Source organism: Paramormyrops kingsleyae, chromosome 25 (genome assembly GCF_048594095.1).
Source record: "Paramormyrops kingsleyae isolate MSU_618 chromosome 25, PKINGS_0.4, whole genome shotgun sequence".
NCBI classification, from domain to species: Eukaryota; Metazoa; Chordata; class Actinopteri; order Osteoglossiformes; family Mormyridae; genus Paramormyrops; species Paramormyrops kingsleyae.
In genome coordinates this window covers 30,483,836-30,500,826 of record NC_132821.1, presented here as the reverse complement: position 1 = coordinate 30,500,826, position 16,991 = coordinate 30,483,836, and the positions used below count along the sequence as shown (strand labels likewise).

The 16,991-nt window shown below is 45.4% G+C and overlaps 2 protein-coding genes and 1 non-coding gene across 9 annotated transcripts in view; 1 reads left to right on the top strand and 2 right to left on the bottom strand.

Annotated features, from left to right (window-relative positions):
* dok7b (docking protein 7b) overlaps nucleotides 1–9,482 on the top strand; it is a 29,116-nt gene extending 19,634 nt beyond the window's left edge. For 4 of the 7 annotated variants that reach the window (XM_023829765.2, XM_023829768.2, XM_023829762.2 and 1 more), the window contains 7 exons: nucleotides 1,067–1,115; nucleotides 3,226–3,314; nucleotides 3,929–3,998; nucleotides 4,676–4,732; nucleotides 6,456–6,533; nucleotides 6,964–7,152; nucleotides 7,911–9,482. In XM_023829765.2, the coding sequence (XP_023685533.2) occupies nucleotides 1,067–1,115; nucleotides 3,226–3,314; nucleotides 3,929–3,998; nucleotides 4,676–4,732; nucleotides 6,456–6,533; nucleotides 6,964–7,152; nucleotides 7,911–8,047 (669 nt within the window). In that variant the 3' untranslated portion in view covers nucleotides 8,048–9,482. The remainder of the gene's footprint in view (nucleotides 1–1,066; nucleotides 1,116–3,225; nucleotides 3,315–3,928; nucleotides 3,999–4,675; nucleotides 4,733–6,455; nucleotides 6,534–6,963; nucleotides 7,153–7,910) is intronic. The other 3 variants (XM_023829763.2, XM_023829767.2, XM_023829769.2) reach the window with 3 other exon arrangements.
* Nucleotides 1,732–1,803, bottom strand: trnaa-cgc (transfer RNA alanine (anticodon CGC)). The gene has a single exon. It is a non-coding gene; the product is annotated as a tRNA-Ala (tRNA).
* Nucleotides 9,483–10,394: 912 nt separating the features above from the next.
* On the bottom strand, nucleotides 10,395–15,847 carry lrpap1 (low density lipoprotein receptor-related protein associated protein 1). The gene is made up of 8 exons (XM_023829798.2): nucleotides 15,550–15,847; nucleotides 14,638–14,782; nucleotides 13,655–13,785; nucleotides 12,642–12,762; nucleotides 12,244–12,399; nucleotides 11,662–11,744; nucleotides 11,397–11,573; nucleotides 10,395–11,322 (listed from the first exon to the last, which is right to left on the bottom strand). Exons 1-8 carry the CDS (start codon nucleotides 15,712–15,714, stop codon nucleotides 11,254–11,256), a joined length of 1,047 nt encoding a protein of 348 aa, XP_023685566.2. The 5' UTR covers nucleotides 15,715–15,847; the 3' UTR covers nucleotides 10,395–11,253.
* Nucleotides 15,848–16,991: the final 1,144 nt, after the last annotated feature.

Below are 16,991 nucleotides of genomic sequence, written 5' to 3'. Positions count from 1 at the left end.
TCTTCACGCTGCTTCTGTATCGCTTTTACTTTCAAGCAGTGTGATACTTGTGGATCTGCGTTTGCGGGCTTCTGGGACCTGACTTTCTGTCCTAAGCCTACCCCCCCCCCCCATCCCCCCACCCCCAAACAATGAGAGCTATTTTGGGAGAGACCTTGTGATGTGATGTCAGAAGGCATTTGTATTTCCAGGGGCTTACATTTTACAGTGGGTCCTGTAGCAGGGGCTTGGGCGTTTTGACCTTTAGAGGGTTCCAGAATGGATCTAAAACACCACAGGACCATTAAATTAAACGCTTGTTTTTTTTTGTTTTACTTTTCTACGTGATTGAAGTGGGGTTCGGTTTTCATTTAAAGACCTAAGCTGTACTTTTAAAAATAAAGTCCTTCTCAAGAACAGTAGGACCCAGAGCCATGGGCTTCCCTCAGGATTCCACAGGTGTCCACCTGCGTGCCTGTTTTTTCTTTCCTTTTTTAACCCAGCGTATTCCTCCTCATCCTGCAATCTACTGCCAAAGGGAAGCAAATCAGTGGCTGAATGGCTCCTGGTAATTATAATATTATTTGCCGAGTGGCCGTAATGCCAAGAAGGGTTTTTATTTTGTTTTTTGAATTGGCACTAGAGGTGGGCAGCCATGCATTGGAAGGGCCACGGGGTCTGTTGTATTTTGTTGTAATTTTGAATTTTGTTGGGTGAAATGAGTTGCTCTTAGGAAAATGTTCCAATCAGTAGGTTATTCAGAATGGCAAAAGCGGGCTGGTTTTATCCATAAGTAAACATAATTTGATTAATCCTTGGGCCAGAACAAAAATTGTGTGGACTCCGTGTCCTTTCTGAAGTGTGCTAACCCATTCCTGCTCTACAAAATGCACAAATTAAACTTTAAAAAGTGGTACCTTTTTAAAAATATTGCATTTTATCTCTGAAATTTTCTCTTACTTAGATTGACTTGTATATTGTTCGGGAGCAGAGCTTATTTGCGGTGCCTTGGGTTTGAAGGTACATTCAATCAGGATGTTTCAGTCCCACGCTAATCAGCTGACGCTCTGCTCTCTCTGCCATTTAGGGAACAACTCTCCCGCATTCAGGAGTCCTGGCCGTTCCAACCGGATCAGGTACGTCCTATGAAGGGCTCTGTGTAGGAGCTCCTGTACTGGTTTGTGATTGCATGCATGCTGGTATCTAGAGCTGGGTTAGGCAGGTTCCAGTATCCATCAGGTTTTCTGTCCTGCTTGATTTCCTATCTGCCTGAGATCTGGGGTGGTTCATCAAAGACCAGGTAGGATGGAAATCCCGCTGGATTCCGGCACTCCAGGACCAGGGTTGAGTATCATAGGAGGCCTGTATGTTCTGTGTCGGTTGTGTTAACCGAAACATGTCATCCATTGTAGGTAACTAGTGCTTCGTCTAGAATTGAATTGAAACTTTGTTGCCATTTGCACAGGTACAGAATTTCTGGTACATTGGAAGTCTTTCATGGTTCCTTCGGTCAAGGTTTAAAAGCAAGCAAATGCAAAACAACAGATGAGACTCCCAGTCTAACTGTACATTGTCGTCTATGCCATCATCTGTATCACTGTCCAGCAGCAATCATAAAAAAAAAAAATGTTTAGTCAATGTGCACATTTTCAAGAAAGCAGAATCAGACAGTCCCTGGACTGACTGTGGTTGAGGACCTTGCTCATGGGTCCAGAGTGATGTTGCTCTACTGACCCTTGGATGAAGAAAGAGTGGAGATGCTGGGGATTGAACCCAGGACCTCATGCATGCGAAGCATGCGCTCTACCACTGAGCTACATCCCCTGTGGGTGCGTTGTGGAAAATGGGCGGCTCACAGTGGGTCCAGTGTCATTCCTGCCCTGTTTAGATGGTGAAACGCCTTTATGTGGTGAAACGCCTTTATATGGTGAAACGCCTTTATGTGATGAAACGCCTTTATATGGTGAAAGTCGTATTTTTTCCTTTGGTGTGTCTGTCGGCCAAATGCCAGATCGGTCCTTGAAGTTCAGCAGTTGCCTTCACACTGATGCAATTTTATTCTGGATGGGGGGGCGGTGGGGAACACTTTTTGGGTTATTCATTTTTTTTGCAGTGATGTTTATTTCAAAAACTGGCAGAGCATCGATGCCACCTGATTACAAATGGGAGGCTACAGCTAAAGCTCCGGGAACGGATTAATGGCAGCATGCGGTGACACACAGGCGAGGACAATGACGCACAGACACGTTATACTCTACAACAGGGGTAGGCAGCCCTGATCCTGCAGTGCCGGTATCCAGGTTTTCTATCCCACCTGATGAGTTACTACCTGCCTGAGATCAGGTGCAGTTCATCAGATACCTGACAGGATGCAAAAACCGGCTGAATACCGGCAGTCTAGGATCAGGGTTACGTTCCACACCTACCCCTGTCGTACAAGGTGGATGGTGATTCTCACATGCATTACGGCTGTAGATCCTGATGCTGCAGCATTTCAGGTTCTCCAGGCTGGTGAGATGCCAAGAGGTCCCCCCTTTCCTGCTCTCCCAGCCTGCCTGAGTCCCCAGTCTCTGCACCACTGTCTAACTACACTGAGTTTTTCACCCGATTCCATATTCTAATTTTGTCAGATCACTGCTCCATACACTAATGTTCACATAGCCTGGGGGCACCTGTTTTGTTCTTTCATGGAGATCCAAAAAATATCTCCTTTTTTTTCAGGGGATGTGACACATGGTAAAATAATAAATCTTGGTCTCTCGCCAGTCCAATACAATTTTTTTTTATTTTAGCAGATGCTTTAGTCCAAAGAAACTTTTTTTTTTCTTTCTGAAAGCATGTTCAGACAGTCCCTGGAGCTATTTGGGGTTAAGGGCTTTGCTCAAGGGCCCAATAGTGGGATCACTCTGCCAACCCAGGGATTTGAACCAACAACCCTCCAACATAAGTCTCATGCAGGGTTTTAGTTTAATACCATGTGCGTGTTGTGAATCAATGATTATATTTCCTGCCTTGCAGTGTAACCTTCCAGTGGGCAAGACATCAATTGCTGTCGGTGTTTCACTATATTAGCAGGTGACACATTGTTAGGACCTCCCAACATACCCTAAAACATTGCAGGTTTTTTGGGATTTTAACACTAATGTTTGTTTGAGGATGGCAGTCAGAGCTTTGAAGGATTTAGGTCAGACCAGGGTATTGTGATGTCACAAAAAACGATGACAAGCTCCGCCTTCTGTCATCTAGACAAAAAGCCAATGAAGAAGGAGGATAAGGGCAAAGGAGGCGTGGCCTATGAAGCTATGGAAGGGCGGGGAGTGGAGAAGTCCTCCGAGGTAATTTTTAATAGGTTGGCAAACTGCTTAATGCAAAGTTATTTGAAGACGTGTCTAATGAACAGTTAGAATATTGTTGAACGAGACCAGATAATATGTAACAATAATGTCTACAGTCAGGGATAGAAGCCCTATTTTCCCCAAGGCTGTCAGCTTTTTAAACTTGTTCAGGAATTAATTTGGTGGGTATTAGGACAGACCAAGCATTACTTGAGTGTTTCGTGGGTCTGTGATGATTTCAGACTTACAATAATCATATTTCGCCTGTATGATTGGGTGTGTATGTGGATGTGCTGTGCCAATCAAGCAGAATGTTTAGTTACAAATTAGCTTGTGCAAGAAATAAGGCCAGAACAATATTATTTGTAGTAGTTTATGATAATTATTGAATAAAAAATGGAATAAACCTGAGACCTCAGTACTGGATCAATTATTCCCTGCCCCCTTCAAAGTCTGCGACTGAGAGCTATGGTTGGAAAACACGGTCAATAGGACAGACTAATATGGAATGCCTTTGTATAAGTTAGCATAAACAGTGATCGTATTGGGTGAGTGGTTTAGGGAGCAGCCAATCAGAACAAAGCCCCTCTCTCCCATCGCCTGCTGTCTTTCAGGTTGACGACCGGAGCAGCTATGAACTGATGGGCAGCTGTGGTCAGCAGAGACTGTACGCTGACTCTGAAGGTAAGGGCTGCCTCATTAGAGTGCCTCTCTGAATACGGGAGGCTGACCTCTGACCTGACGGGCCGTTCTGGTGTGACTCGTGTGTCGTGGCGGACGCGTGGGGTTTAGAGAGGCGCCTCCTGACCGGTTTGGTCTGGTTTCGCTAATTGATAGCGGAGCTTCTCAGACCATATATGGAGGCCACCAGAGAACTAACTTTTAGTGGTCATATATAGCAAAACAAATATAAAAGCAAAAGACCAACTTGTATCAGAAGACCCTCCACCCCCAAAGGGTCTTATATACAATGTCTAGACTTATTTTAGATTTATTTTCTTCACTACCAGCTAATTGAGAATCATTAACCACCGTCTGAATTATTTGTTTTAGTTGTCCTTCAGCAATAGGGAGCTCTTCGTGCTGTTAAATAACACCCGAAATCCGTGTTTGAGCTCTGAAGGAACACTGCAAATGAATGCAATGTTGCATCGATCATCGAGCTGGGAGTCGTGCAGAAAATATAATTGATTCGCTGCGGCCGTCACGACGTGTGTTGCATAAAGAGGCCTCACTCGCCCCGTGGTGTCAGTGAGCGTGCCTGGGCAGCCGTGGAGAGAGAGCTGGAGAGCGCGGGAGCCTGTGGGCTTTCCGGACTCAGAGGTCCGTCTGCGGTAACGATGCTGTCCTCATCCCGACAGGAGCAGTGTCTTCGATGGGCTCCTCCACCATGGCGAAGGCTCACAGGCAAACTTCTGGTAAGACGTCAGTGTGGTATGAAGGGGGAGCCGAATGCTAGCGAGTGGCGGCAGACATGCTGGTGTTTGCAGCTGGCACCATGGCAACCAGATGGCTTCAGCCTCACGCCATTCGTTTGTTGCGATAGGTGTTATAACCGCATGTGTGTGACTGGCAAAATAGTCATACGGTTTTCAGACAATCCGCTTACATGAAGATATTTTGCTTAGATTCTAAAAGCATCTGGAGCATTTTGGAGGGATTTGATTCCTTTACATAATTTTGTGTTTTCTTGATGCCATGGTACGACATTGGTGTCCCCCATAAGCACCAATTCAGATTTCATGGTCAGGGATGATTTACATTGCTGTCAGTATCAACAGGCTTGTGACCACTGGTGCCTGGTGAAAAGGGGCGTCTTAATCCCACAAGATACCATACCCACCAGATTAGAAGTGCTTCACTGTGGGATGAACACGACCACTCACACTGGCTTTGCATTTATTGGTGTTTACTTGGTCTTCCAAGGGTTTAAGTAGAACCTAAACCATATCAGGAAAGTTGCAACCCAGCATAGCAGAACCACCAGGACCCCCTCACCACGGGGAATGATTTTCAAGCCTGTAGGCTTCTTTTGGCACAGACCAACATGTGCACGTCTGTTTCTTCTAGAGCAGGGGTCTCCAACTCCGGTCCTGGAGAGCTACTATCCAGTAGGTTTTCGGTCCCACTTGGCTTCTGATGAGTCACACCTGTTCCTGGTATTTACCTGAGAACTAGTGTGGCTCATCAGAAGCCGGGTATGATAGTAAACCTACTGGATAGTAGCTCTCCAGGACCGGAGTTGGAGACCCCTGTTCTAGATGGATGGCTTATCTGATCAGATCCCCCCCACTGCTCTCTAGACCTCTTTCTGTTCTGTTTGAAAGAACATGATGCAGTGCATTGCAAACCAACCATAGCGTCCCTCTGTAATTATCCATGGGCTGCAGTTGACTTCTTGTATCTTCGTCCCTTGATATTTGCAGCCAACTTATGATGCTCTTCATCCTTGCATCTTAAGCAAATGTATAGACATTGCTGAGTTAGGAGCATGTGCTCCTTTCCATCCTGAGCCCTAGAAGATGCTCTCCTTTCGTTACGCCTCCATGCTGATGTCGATCCTTGTGAAAGATCACGTCTTCATGGCATGCTGACAAAACCCAAAATAAGGGGCAACGGGTCATGCCCACTTCTTTTTATACATGACTATGGAATGTTATGAAATGTTAATTGCTTAGTTAGCTTAACTGCTTTCAGTATAGTGTGTATCATTGTTTATTTTGTTTTTTTTTGATAACATTTGATGACATTGTCGCAAATACTCAATTGAAGTTCCTAAGGATATGAAGTCAAAATGAACAGAGCTGGAATCTGCTTCGGGCCTACCACCGCAGCGAATTGAGACAACCTGCGGATCATTCCAGATCATACAAAGGGATTCGGGGCAATGGTTGCCCTTGGTTGATCATTTACAGTTGGTCTGGCAGTTGACCATTTCTTGCTGAGGTGCGCCTTTTTCTCGCACAGTGTTGCTCATGTACGTTGAAGTGTAACTAATCAGTTAACAGGTGCGTTTAGGATCACATGACTGAATATGTCATTCGGGGCAGTTGTTTGGGTGGCTTCCTCTGGAGAAGTCCCCCTTTGTCTCATCGACCTGTCCCTCACAGGACGCTCATCGCTAGCTTCTGTTCCTTTTAGATCCCAAAGGAGGCTATGAGCTGATGGCCTCCACTATCGATGCACCCAGGAGGGGGGGCGTGAATCCAGCAGAGTGTGGTTAGTATCCCATGTTATCATCTCAATGAGTAGTTGACATAGTTGACGCTGGAGGACCGGATTCATCTGCAAATGGCCAATGGTTGATTATTAGCAAGTGCATTGAGGCCTGCAAGTTGGGGGAAGATGCTTTTCGAAAATTAGCTGAAAATCACTATAGACATGCAGTGTTTTATTTACTGAAGAAATCAGGGTTTGTTGAATCCATCCTGCATTTCTGTTTTGTTTTTTTTAAACCCTACCGGCTATTAAAGTACTTTATCTGTAAGCTTATTAAACTAAAGCCGCAGAGACGGGCTTGGTGCCAGACTCGATACCTGCCAGGTTGCTGGCCGAGCCGCTGAAATTAATCCCTGAAGGTTCCTCGCGTTCCTCCGGTCTTCCCCTGTGCCTCGACGGCTGGTGCCGACGCTGGTTTGTCCCTCGGCAGGCAGCACGTCGGCCGTCCTGGGGAACGTGGCGGCAGCGGCGCCGCCCGAAAGGCCGCGTGGGGGCGGGCCGACCTACGTCAACATTCCCATCAGCCCCGCATCCAAGAAGCAGCTCCACTACATGGAGCTGGAGCTGCAGGAGCCTGGCTCTGCGGTCCGAGGTAACGGCGCACACCTGCGCGGACGTAGTAAGAGCACTCCCTCCCTAAGCCCGGTGTGCGCACGGCTTGCCAGCGCTCCCGCTCTGCACGGCCATCTCTGTGCTTCGGCCCGACTGCACACTCTTAGCATGCTGCTAATCGCCACACTGTGCTGCAGTGGCAGGGGGGGGGGGCAGTTGCCTTGTAGCCTGACTTTTCTAGAGAACAGAACAGTGAACCTGTACTCGCGGTTTCCTGCGGTTGACGGCTGAGGGCTAAGGTGAATTGCGTCCAAAGTCGGCTCAAAACAGCTTGTTAATGTAATTGCTTGCCTGCACAGGGAGACATTTGTGCCTGATGTGATTTATCAGAAAATGCATCCCACTGTCATTTGTATGTGTAGCATTAATAATAGTACTACAGTTGAAGGTGGGTGGTATTTCATATTGCTTTAGTAACATTCTCAGTTGGTTACTAGATATAATGGCCATTTGACATTTACAGCAGATGCTTTTGTCTAGAGTGAGGACAGGCTTGGGGTCAGAGAGCGGGGTCACCCAGCCTTCAGCACCTCTGGGCCAGCTGGGGTATAGGTGCCCATTCATGCTGTGATGGGACTCAAACCCACACCTTTTTGCATATGGGCATAGATCCCTGACCTAATGCCGGAAGGAAAACCAATGTTCTTTAAATAAGAAGATTCAGGGATTTGCATGAGTCAGTACCGGGACGTTCATCTTCTGTAGTCGGCTGATATTGTTGGGGTGCGAGATAGGGGATGATAATGCTCGTTTTTCTCACGCCAGGAGGAGGCTCGACAAAGTACGCCCTGATTGACATCGCCGCCACGGAGACGGCCCACAAAGTGGGCTCCCAGCATGCCCAGTGCAGAGAGGAGCGCCTGCAGGAGCTGGAGCAGAGGAAGAAGGGGGCGCCGCAGTGACCTGTCAAGCGGACTGAACCCGCGGCTCCATTTCTGAGTTTTTTTTTTTTCCCTCCCCGGCAGCAGAAGCACATGCTCCCAGCGCGGAGTAACCAAATCCAGACCCGACGTCTGAGAAAATGACCATCCACCCCCCCCACCCTGCCCAATGCGGGAGCTGTCGCTGTTCGTTTGTATTCCTCTTTCTTCCCTTCCACATTCAGCCTCTTTCTGGACACGACGCACACAGACTCCCCTTCTCTTCCCCCCTCCTCACTGAAGCCCTCGGAGCTCTGTCATCAGCCCCCTGGGAACTGGCTCGGCGCCAAGGGAGGAAAAACTCCCCTGAAACCTTTTTGTGATGCATTTTGGGGGATTTTTTTGGGTCTGTTATGCCACTTCCTGTCTTTAGTTACCTACGATATTGAGATGGTGGTTACCCATCATATGTGCTTCATGGGTGGCAGCTTTCAAGCGAGTTTGTAGCCGGGCTGGACTGAGATTCAAAATTGGCTCTGAACTTTCAGGTCCCTTACATTAAATATTGTTCACGGGGGGGCGGCATATGCCATTGGTCTACCGGGAAAAATATCTAGCCAGCCTGGCCCTGGTTTGTAGCATTGTACTTACCGACACTCCCTCATGACAGCCGTCATTTCCCAAACGTCCTGTGCCGCGTAGCGTAGCATAGCATAGCGTAGCGTGCATGCGTGTGTCAAGACCAACCTTATTCAGTGTTACGCTTCAGTGGTCCTCCTCAGCTCTGGAACAGCTTGGTGCGAACACGGTCCGCCTGGCGCTCGAGTGACGTCCTCCTGCCGAGGGCTGGACGTTCCACCTTCCGGACGGACGCTAACAGCAAAACTGGCCGCTTCGGAATTTCGTAGTTTCTGGTGCTAACTTCCATCCTGCTACTATCCTAATGGCTGGTTCTTTGCTGTGGGGGATGCATAAAAATAAGCTCCGGACAGCTTCAACCCCAAATCTACCGTCTTATCTTTACCGTTACGTATATTTCCCTTGCAGGAAATGAATAGGAGAGCAGTGTTTTGGACCTCAATTATGCAAAAAGATTTTAGAGTGATAAGAATAATCTTTCCTAATTTTGTAGCATTATTTGATCCTCTGGCCCTGGGGAGGAAGTTATTCTTGGTATATGGAGTATATGTGCCCTACGGTGGTGTGTTGTATGTTTAGGCAGGTAGAGTAAAGACGGAGTTCTGCTGGAGCTCCTGGCTTGCATGCAGGTGAAGATGCAGGAAGACGCTCTTCACTTTTCCATTTCTCGCCTTCACCCCCAGCTGTTCCACACGACCTGTAAATATCCTTGCCGTGTAGGTAACACGCATCTCAAAGTTGTACATATAAGGATTTTATGTAAAGTGAACGCTCTGGAAGGGATCTTTTTCAAACGCATAGATTTTACTTTGTATTTCTAATAAATTTAGGCACCTTACCGGTTTAGGTGTGACTTTTTCCTGTTGCCGCTCTCGATGACGTTTTGGAGCCGTATGCTATCTTTCTGCTCCAGTCAATGGCCTTTTCATGCACTAATCACTATTTCACTTAGTGTTTCTGCACAGGAACTAGCTGAAGACTTGCATGGTTGTATCCTCCACAAATTTAGCTGAAGTGGCTGCCACTGTCCCTCGCATTCCTGCTCTCAAACATTTATTGCCCAATGGACCGTAGAGGTTGGTTCCATAGGAAGGCAAAAAGGTATACCTATTCTCGGCCTGTCAAAGAGGGTTTTCCACCCCTGAGCCCAGGTCTGGGGGTCTGTGGCTTTTAGAATTGGTGGTTGCAGTTGCTAAGCCCTCCATCCCAGGTGAGATTTACATTGAACACACTCTTGTCCAAAATTATGTTCAAGTTAGGATATCAGAGGGTCAATGGCCCTGGAACATGGGCCCGGTGGTGTAAGCACCTCCCCAGTCGCAGGATTTGAACTGGCAACCCTCTGATCACAGGCACAGACCATCCAATTCAAGAAAACCTGGACTTCTGTGCCTCATGAGCAGTGTTTCCCAGCCCAGTCCTCGGGGAACCCCGGACAGTCCACATTTTTGCTTCATCTCAGCTCCCAGCCAATCAGGAACACCGAATACCTGGTAAAGTTGCGCTGGTAGCTGAGAGGAAGCAAAAACGTGGACTGTCCGGGGTTCCCCCGAGGACTGGATGGGGAAACACTGCTCATGAGGACTAGGGGAAGATGCTATGTCCTTTTATGCTTTTTCTAACCCTTAGAAAAGCAAGTTTAGCATTCAATCACTCTCAAAAGTCTGCAAGAAACCGGTGGATTCGTAGTAGTCTGAATTGAAGACATTGCAGTATAGTTTGTTCAGGTTCTAGGCCAGGACACAGGGCATAACCAGATGTAAAATTAGCTTTATTCAAGGTGATTGATTAGAAGGCTAGGTACAAGTTCTGCCTCGATTCTCTCACGTTATGTTCCTTCATAAAACATTGAGTGTTACACAAGTACAAATGCATACAATACAAATCTGTCTTCTAACCAAATGTCAGTACGGGTGCTGGCAGCCAATCCCCAGGAAGCACTGGCCACAAGGCAATCCATCAGTCGGTGTGTTCGACGACACACACTGCAGCCAATATACAGCCAATCGACAAATACAACAGCCAATGTAGACACCCCCCCCCCAAACACACACAGCATCCAGGTACCAGTAACTGCTAACCTCTTACTTACATTGGACCTATTGCTGGCTGAACATTGGATGCAGGATACAGGTGAAGCCACATCTGAATGGCTGACTTGTTGGGTTTTCCCCAGCAACCCCACCTATCCCAGTGTCCCCTCCCTCTCAGCTGTACGTGAGAAACGATCGGGTCATCCCAGCCGATCTTCTAAACCCTTCAAACCACTATAGTACTCATGTGAAGCAGAGTCAAGATTGTAAGCGAAATATAGACGCGAAAGCACAAAACCGTCTGAACAAAAATTCACTAATACTGTAACATCCGAGCAAAAATATTCAATAATCATAACATGAATTGGTCATTATAAAATAAGTGCTTTCAATTTCTCGTGTTTTGATTACACAAATCTCTACATCCTATGGTCCAAAAAGTGTTTTAAATTGAGCCCACAATCCTTGCTCATCTACTGTACCATGGTGTGTTGAGAGGGAAGAACTGCAATGTAGATCCTTTGGATAAGGTCCCAGAAGCAGGAAGCCAGTTCACTCGGGTGCATCCACACACCCTCACAGCTCATTGTGGTTGAATCCATTGCGTGAGATCTTACTGGTGAGATCCTGCAGGTGCTTCTTCATCTAAAAAGACAAGATCCCATAAAAATGTCTTCATAACAATCCTACACATTTAGGAAAAGGTCTACATGCCCCACCTTGTAGCTCATCTCCCGGGTCTTCTCTGCCAAGTTATTGTACTTCTCCTTGGTTCTTGAGATGTGCTCCTTGTCCCCCAGGGACTCCACGTGCTTCAGCTTCTGGTGGGACAGCTCTAGCTGCTCCTGGTAGTGTTGGTGTTTCTCCACCTTGGTCTCAAAGTGCTTCAGCTCTTCCTGTATGGGGTAGAGGAACAAAGGTCACTTTTCAAGGTGACCCTGAGGAGGCTTCTTACACTCAATTTAAAGGAAAGGAGAAACGCACCTTGAGGGAATCCAGCTCATCATTGCTAAGGTTGGCTGTCCTCGCCATCTCCCACAGCTCAATGACTCTTGGTTCCTTAAACTCTACAGATCAAAAGTGAAGAATGCAATTACCACGTGGTCACATCTCAACAAGACGTCAGGAGCCTCCACGCCTTTAGTACGTACTTTAGTACATTTTTACCGTCCTGTTTTGGCTTTCACACAGCGAAAAATAACCGTGAGTCATCTACTGCCAGTTGGGCTGCTGCTTGTTTTTGCGTTTGACTAATAACAGGCATATTTTCAAGCCTGTTCCAAAATGTCACGTCTATCATGGCTAACAACCTATGGGTCCTTTGAGGAAGCTGCCCGAAGAATAGTCCTATTATAGGTTCAAAAATAACACGGACTGCCATAAATAATACACAAAGTCATATACACCTGTATTTAAATAATTAGTCCTTCAAACTGGGTTTGGGATGAAAGATATGGAAAAGTTGTTCAGGGACAGAATTGAAGTTTTGAATAACCGATTTCATCGGATGGACAGTTGGCTTCCTGCAGATTATCAACCCAGGAATGTGAGACTCGAACCGCTCACCACTATCCGTGCTGAATCCCTCGTGACTCAGCTTGCGCAGTCGTTCAAAACCTTGGTTGAGGTTCCGCATCTTCTCCTTCAGGTCCTGGTGCTTCTGATGGAGAGCGTTCTCCTTGACTTCCCCTTCCAAGGGGGAGATGACGTTCTTGTGGATTTCTGAAGGGGGTGACATATCAGTCTTAATCTTGATATTTAAACAAGGGTCGATCAGATAGGCACTAATGGACGGTTACGATTTCCCATAAGGCTTGGGTAGCAGGAACTGGCAATATAGTGTCAACAAAAACCCTGGAGAAACCCTGCAGGTCCCCGGTGAAGGATGCAGGAAATCGACCTGTAATGGTTACATTTAAAAAGCAGAGGAAGGGAGGAGTGGGGGGCTCGGAGGGAGCGGTCACCCTCGGTCCTGCTGACGGTGTCCATGAGGATGTTGTAGTCCTGGACCTTCTCCTTGTGGTGCTCAAACTCCCGCCGTAGACTCAGGAGCTCCTCCTCTGAGAACTTTCCAGAAGACATGGCCTACAAGATGAAAGGGGCTTCAGACACAGTAGCCTATCTGAAGTCATTCCTCTACACCAAGGCTCTGGCTGACATTGGTGCATCTTAAAAGAAGCTCACAGCATCTCAAGGAGCACATATATATGGTACAGGCATACGGTTCCTTGTACCACCATATAAATGATGTATATCCTTTTAAAAGAAGCATAAAAGACACATTAACATACCGCCTACACTTTCTACTGAATTTTAAAGTCTGATTAATTTCCATTCCGTTGTCTCGCTTTATGTTCTTCTGATCTTTTCATGTTTAATTTACAGTTCAAAGCCCAAAATGTTTTAAAGGATTACAAACAAATTACTGTGTGCACACTATAAAACCGAGACTTCACTTTTGCTAGGGCTATCAAGTTCTAAACTAAGTGGTATTTAATGCTAGCTGCTTACCTGGCAGTACAACAAACAGGGGACTTCATTGGGTTTCCCTTAAAATTCAGTTTAAGTATATAAACCAATACTAACACCACATCAGACCTTTGCGGATATGAAGTGCGGTTACTGAACGTCAGTCAACAGTTAACATCTAGCTGGTGTAAAATAATTAGCTAAACCAAGTCCGGCAAGGGTGGTACTCGAACCCTGGACATTTCCCCTCACAGAAACGATTCTCCATTTACAAAGACAAACAGAGGTTCAAAAGGGCCTCATTCCCTTGGTCATTCTCAACGTTTAGTTGCCTATGGAAAGTTACAGAAGAAAATCATCAACACTATAGGAGAAATAAATCGACGGTGCATCAACCCTGCCAATTCGCTCTGCTGGGAACCATTTAAGCATCACCACCATCCATTACGACAGGCCTCCAGTTCTCATTACTGAAAATGGAGCATCAATTTTCTAATCGTTCCCTCACCTTGTTCCAGAGTTTGTCCAGCCTGGGGTCATCAAACAAATCGCCCTCCTTGCTCTCGTGGTCTTTAAGGTTATTGCTTTCTAATGGACGGGTGTCCTTTTTGCCATCCATGCCGTACTTGGCTAAAATAACTGAGGGCCAGAGAAACAGGGCGACATTAAGGTGCTGTCAGCTTTGCAACAAAATGGAAAACAAAACTCGTTAAAGGTGCAGCGTCCTTTAATTCAAGATGTCAGTACTACAAGCACTGTATAAAGGATACAAACTCACACTTGACAAGAGAATTTGGAGTAGAATAGAATAGAGGTACTTCATTGATCCCTGTGGGGAAATTCTCTTTTTGCTAGCTCTCCATGCAGGTGAGAACAGGCCTGGGGGCAACAGTGACAGGACAGGCAGCTTGTGGTGCCCATGGAGCTGGGGGTAAGGGCCTTGCTCAAGGGCCCACAGACATGTGACTATTCAGCTTAGGTTGGGTTTGAACCAATGACCTACTGATCACAGACACGGAGACTTAGTCCGCTGAGCCGCACAACATCCCTATGCACGTTTTTCTAGGGAAAATACATCTTAACCATCAGAACCAAATTAAGAAACCAAAGCCAGCAAAACAGACACTTTGCAGTTTTAGAATATTCTAATTAATTTAGCTTGATAAACAGAACATGACATTTAGAAGTCACCCTACAAAATTATTTTCCAATTTAACCTTTTAAGATTTGTATTCCATCTTTTTACACTGAGATTAACTGGCAGCTTTCCTATGGTACGCAATGTTTAGGTCTAGAAACTGAAAGGGTTCTTTAAGATATTCATCCATTCATTTAAAACATTTACTAAATTAAAAAAGCACCTGAATAAGCTATGGCTATACTTACAGCAGCAATAAGGCCCTAAACACTCAGCATGGTTATACGTCATGGTCCCTTTAAATGTAAATAGGTAGGGCATCTCGTCACCATAGTGACCGGAGGCTCGCTCACCGTTAAAGCTCCGTCTCAGCTTGGCCTCCTTCTCCCCGTCCTCATCCAGGCCCTCAGCCTTCATCTTCTTCCAGCGAAGTTCATCCTTCTCCTGGATCTTTAGGTCACTGTGCAGCTCAGCCTGTTTAACTGGATCCAGTTGCATCTGGAGGGGAGAGAATGGGATGTAAGATACCAATCTGCTGGCCAACCATATACAATTTTTTTTTCCACCAATATCTTTCGAGTGCAATATCTGCAGTACTTATCACCACATTCACCCAGCAATTAGTATTTGTCATCTCTATGTCACATTTATTTTTATACAGAGATTGTTTTATGTCATACTGCATACTGACTATTTTATCTGGATGTAATGTGCAGTCTCACAAGCCATTTCCTTCGGGAAAATAAGTTTTCTGCTTCCGATACTCAGCAACCCCCACCAGAGGGTCATACTTCAGTACCGCATATTTCAAAATTGGCTGTAACCATTCTTATCTCCTTATTACCCCTTGATCACATATTACTTTACTGCATTATAAAATAAGCTTAATCATATTGAACTCCACATACTACTGTTCAAAATGGCCTACATTCAAGAGAATTAAAGCTTGTTTTGGATGCAAGTTGACTGCAACTTGTTTTCTAGTGTTCGTGCAAGGGCTAAAAATTGATGACAAAATAGCTCAAGTTAATACGGGCTTGTAGATATTTTAAGTCACCGAATGGATAGAAACAAATGGCAACACTGAGTGATTAATCATGCATGCACAGGGGAGTTTCTAGCTATTGAAAAGATCAGGGGCTGAGTCAAGTTCTGCTGGGGCTTGACGTTTTTATTTTTTGAATGAAGATTGGCATCGGGGCGTAAAGCATTTGTGATCGGACCTAACGACGCACATGTACATGCCATCTCGTTAAGTTACTCACCCGGAGCGCTTTTTCCCAGACCTGATTCAGTTTGGCGATCCTGAACTCCACTGTGCTTTTGCCATCAGTAGGTTTGGGGTCATTAATTTCCTTGGAATATTTACTCGCCAGGGTCCGGAAACATAAACAGCTAAGTAACAACACACACAAGTTCTGGAGCTTCATGTTAGACAGCAAATAGCGATAGTTTTTCCGTGTTTACAAAATCAATGCTCTTCTAACTATCGCATGCGCGAAGAACACCTAGCTAGCCCAAAAGCTGTACGTACGCTAGTCATGTGCACAGGCACGCAAAAGACAAATTTAAAGGACCGGGGGTGAGTGCATTATGGGATATGTAGTTTACTAGGTAGCGTCACGGCGTTTGTTATCTAAAACTAGAAACTACTTCTGAACGGCAATTCCCACAATGCTCAAAAGGCTCGTCTCCTGGTAACTGCAGAAATGCCGTGAGCAAATGAGAAGCACCCACGATAGAAGGAGCGTTCTTGCGGTTTAGAGAGGCTGGGAATGCTGACAGCAGTCATCGTCACCGTTTTTTGGCATTTTCTCAACTTTATGTGTCTGTTTTACAATTACATTTGGTTGCATTCTTTGACTTTTTTTAAGTTACCAAAATAATCACACGTTTAAACAATTAATCAAAATTATTTTTAATTATTGTTGGACTTATTAAGGGCCCAAAGCACGAAGTGCTTATGGACCATTATTGTTTTTATTATTATGATTATTGCTTGTTATTAATTGTGTGAATTGTGTAATTGATCAATGGTGAAACTACGTAATTTAAATGTGTGTTTAGTGTTTATGTGATGTATAGTTGAACCACGGATCCGGGGGAAATAATTGTATAGCAGTATTTGGCCAAAATTTTGCCGGTTGCTCTGACCCGCTACAACGGACTGGTCCTGTGAAAGATTAACCAGTTATTAATGTTTAGGCGGGTGAACATCGGACTGGTCTCTAGCAGTTTCTCACAGTCCAGAAAATAGTAGTTATGCATTGCAAAAAAAAAAACAAAAATCAATCATGAAACGTTTTGGTCAATAGAATCAATTATGGTATGCTTGTATAACTATTAAAATAAAAAGATGGAAATAATGATTTCAGTGCCTCTTGTGTACACAATATTTCAAAAGGAACTGTCATTTATAAAGAGAAACTTGTAAAATGACATTCCTGTTTTAGTATATAAATGATGTTCCTTGAATACGTCCTCTCCCCCACCCGAATCCCCCCCAAATGCATTTCTTAAGGTCTCAGGGGTAAAGGTCTGGTGAGGTAGCCAGTACCAGTACCTCGAACCACTGAGTTGTATACATTAGTAACTTTCCTCAAGATGGAACAAATTAAACACATTGGTATGGCAACCAAATGCAAAGCCAGCTATAAACATCAACAAGGACTCAACCTTGATAGGAAATGAGAAAGTCTTGCAGAAG

What these genes read in the sequence shown, in the direction of transcription:
- lrpap1 (XM_023829798.2), bottom strand. Translation starts at nt 15,714, where the DNA reads ATGAAGCTCCAGAACTTGTGTGTGTTGTTACTTAGCTGTTTATGTTTC. An exon ending in GCTGAGACGGAGCTTTAACG is followed by an intron (nt 13,786 to 14,637) that starts GTGAGCGAGCCT and finishes TCTGGCCCTCAG; the next exon opens with TTATTTTAGCCAAGTACGGC. An exon ending in CCCGGGAGATGAGCTACAAG is followed by an intron (nt 11,323 to 11,396) that starts GTGGGGCATGTA and finishes TTGTCTTTTTAG; the next exon opens with ATGAAGAAGCACCTGCAGGA.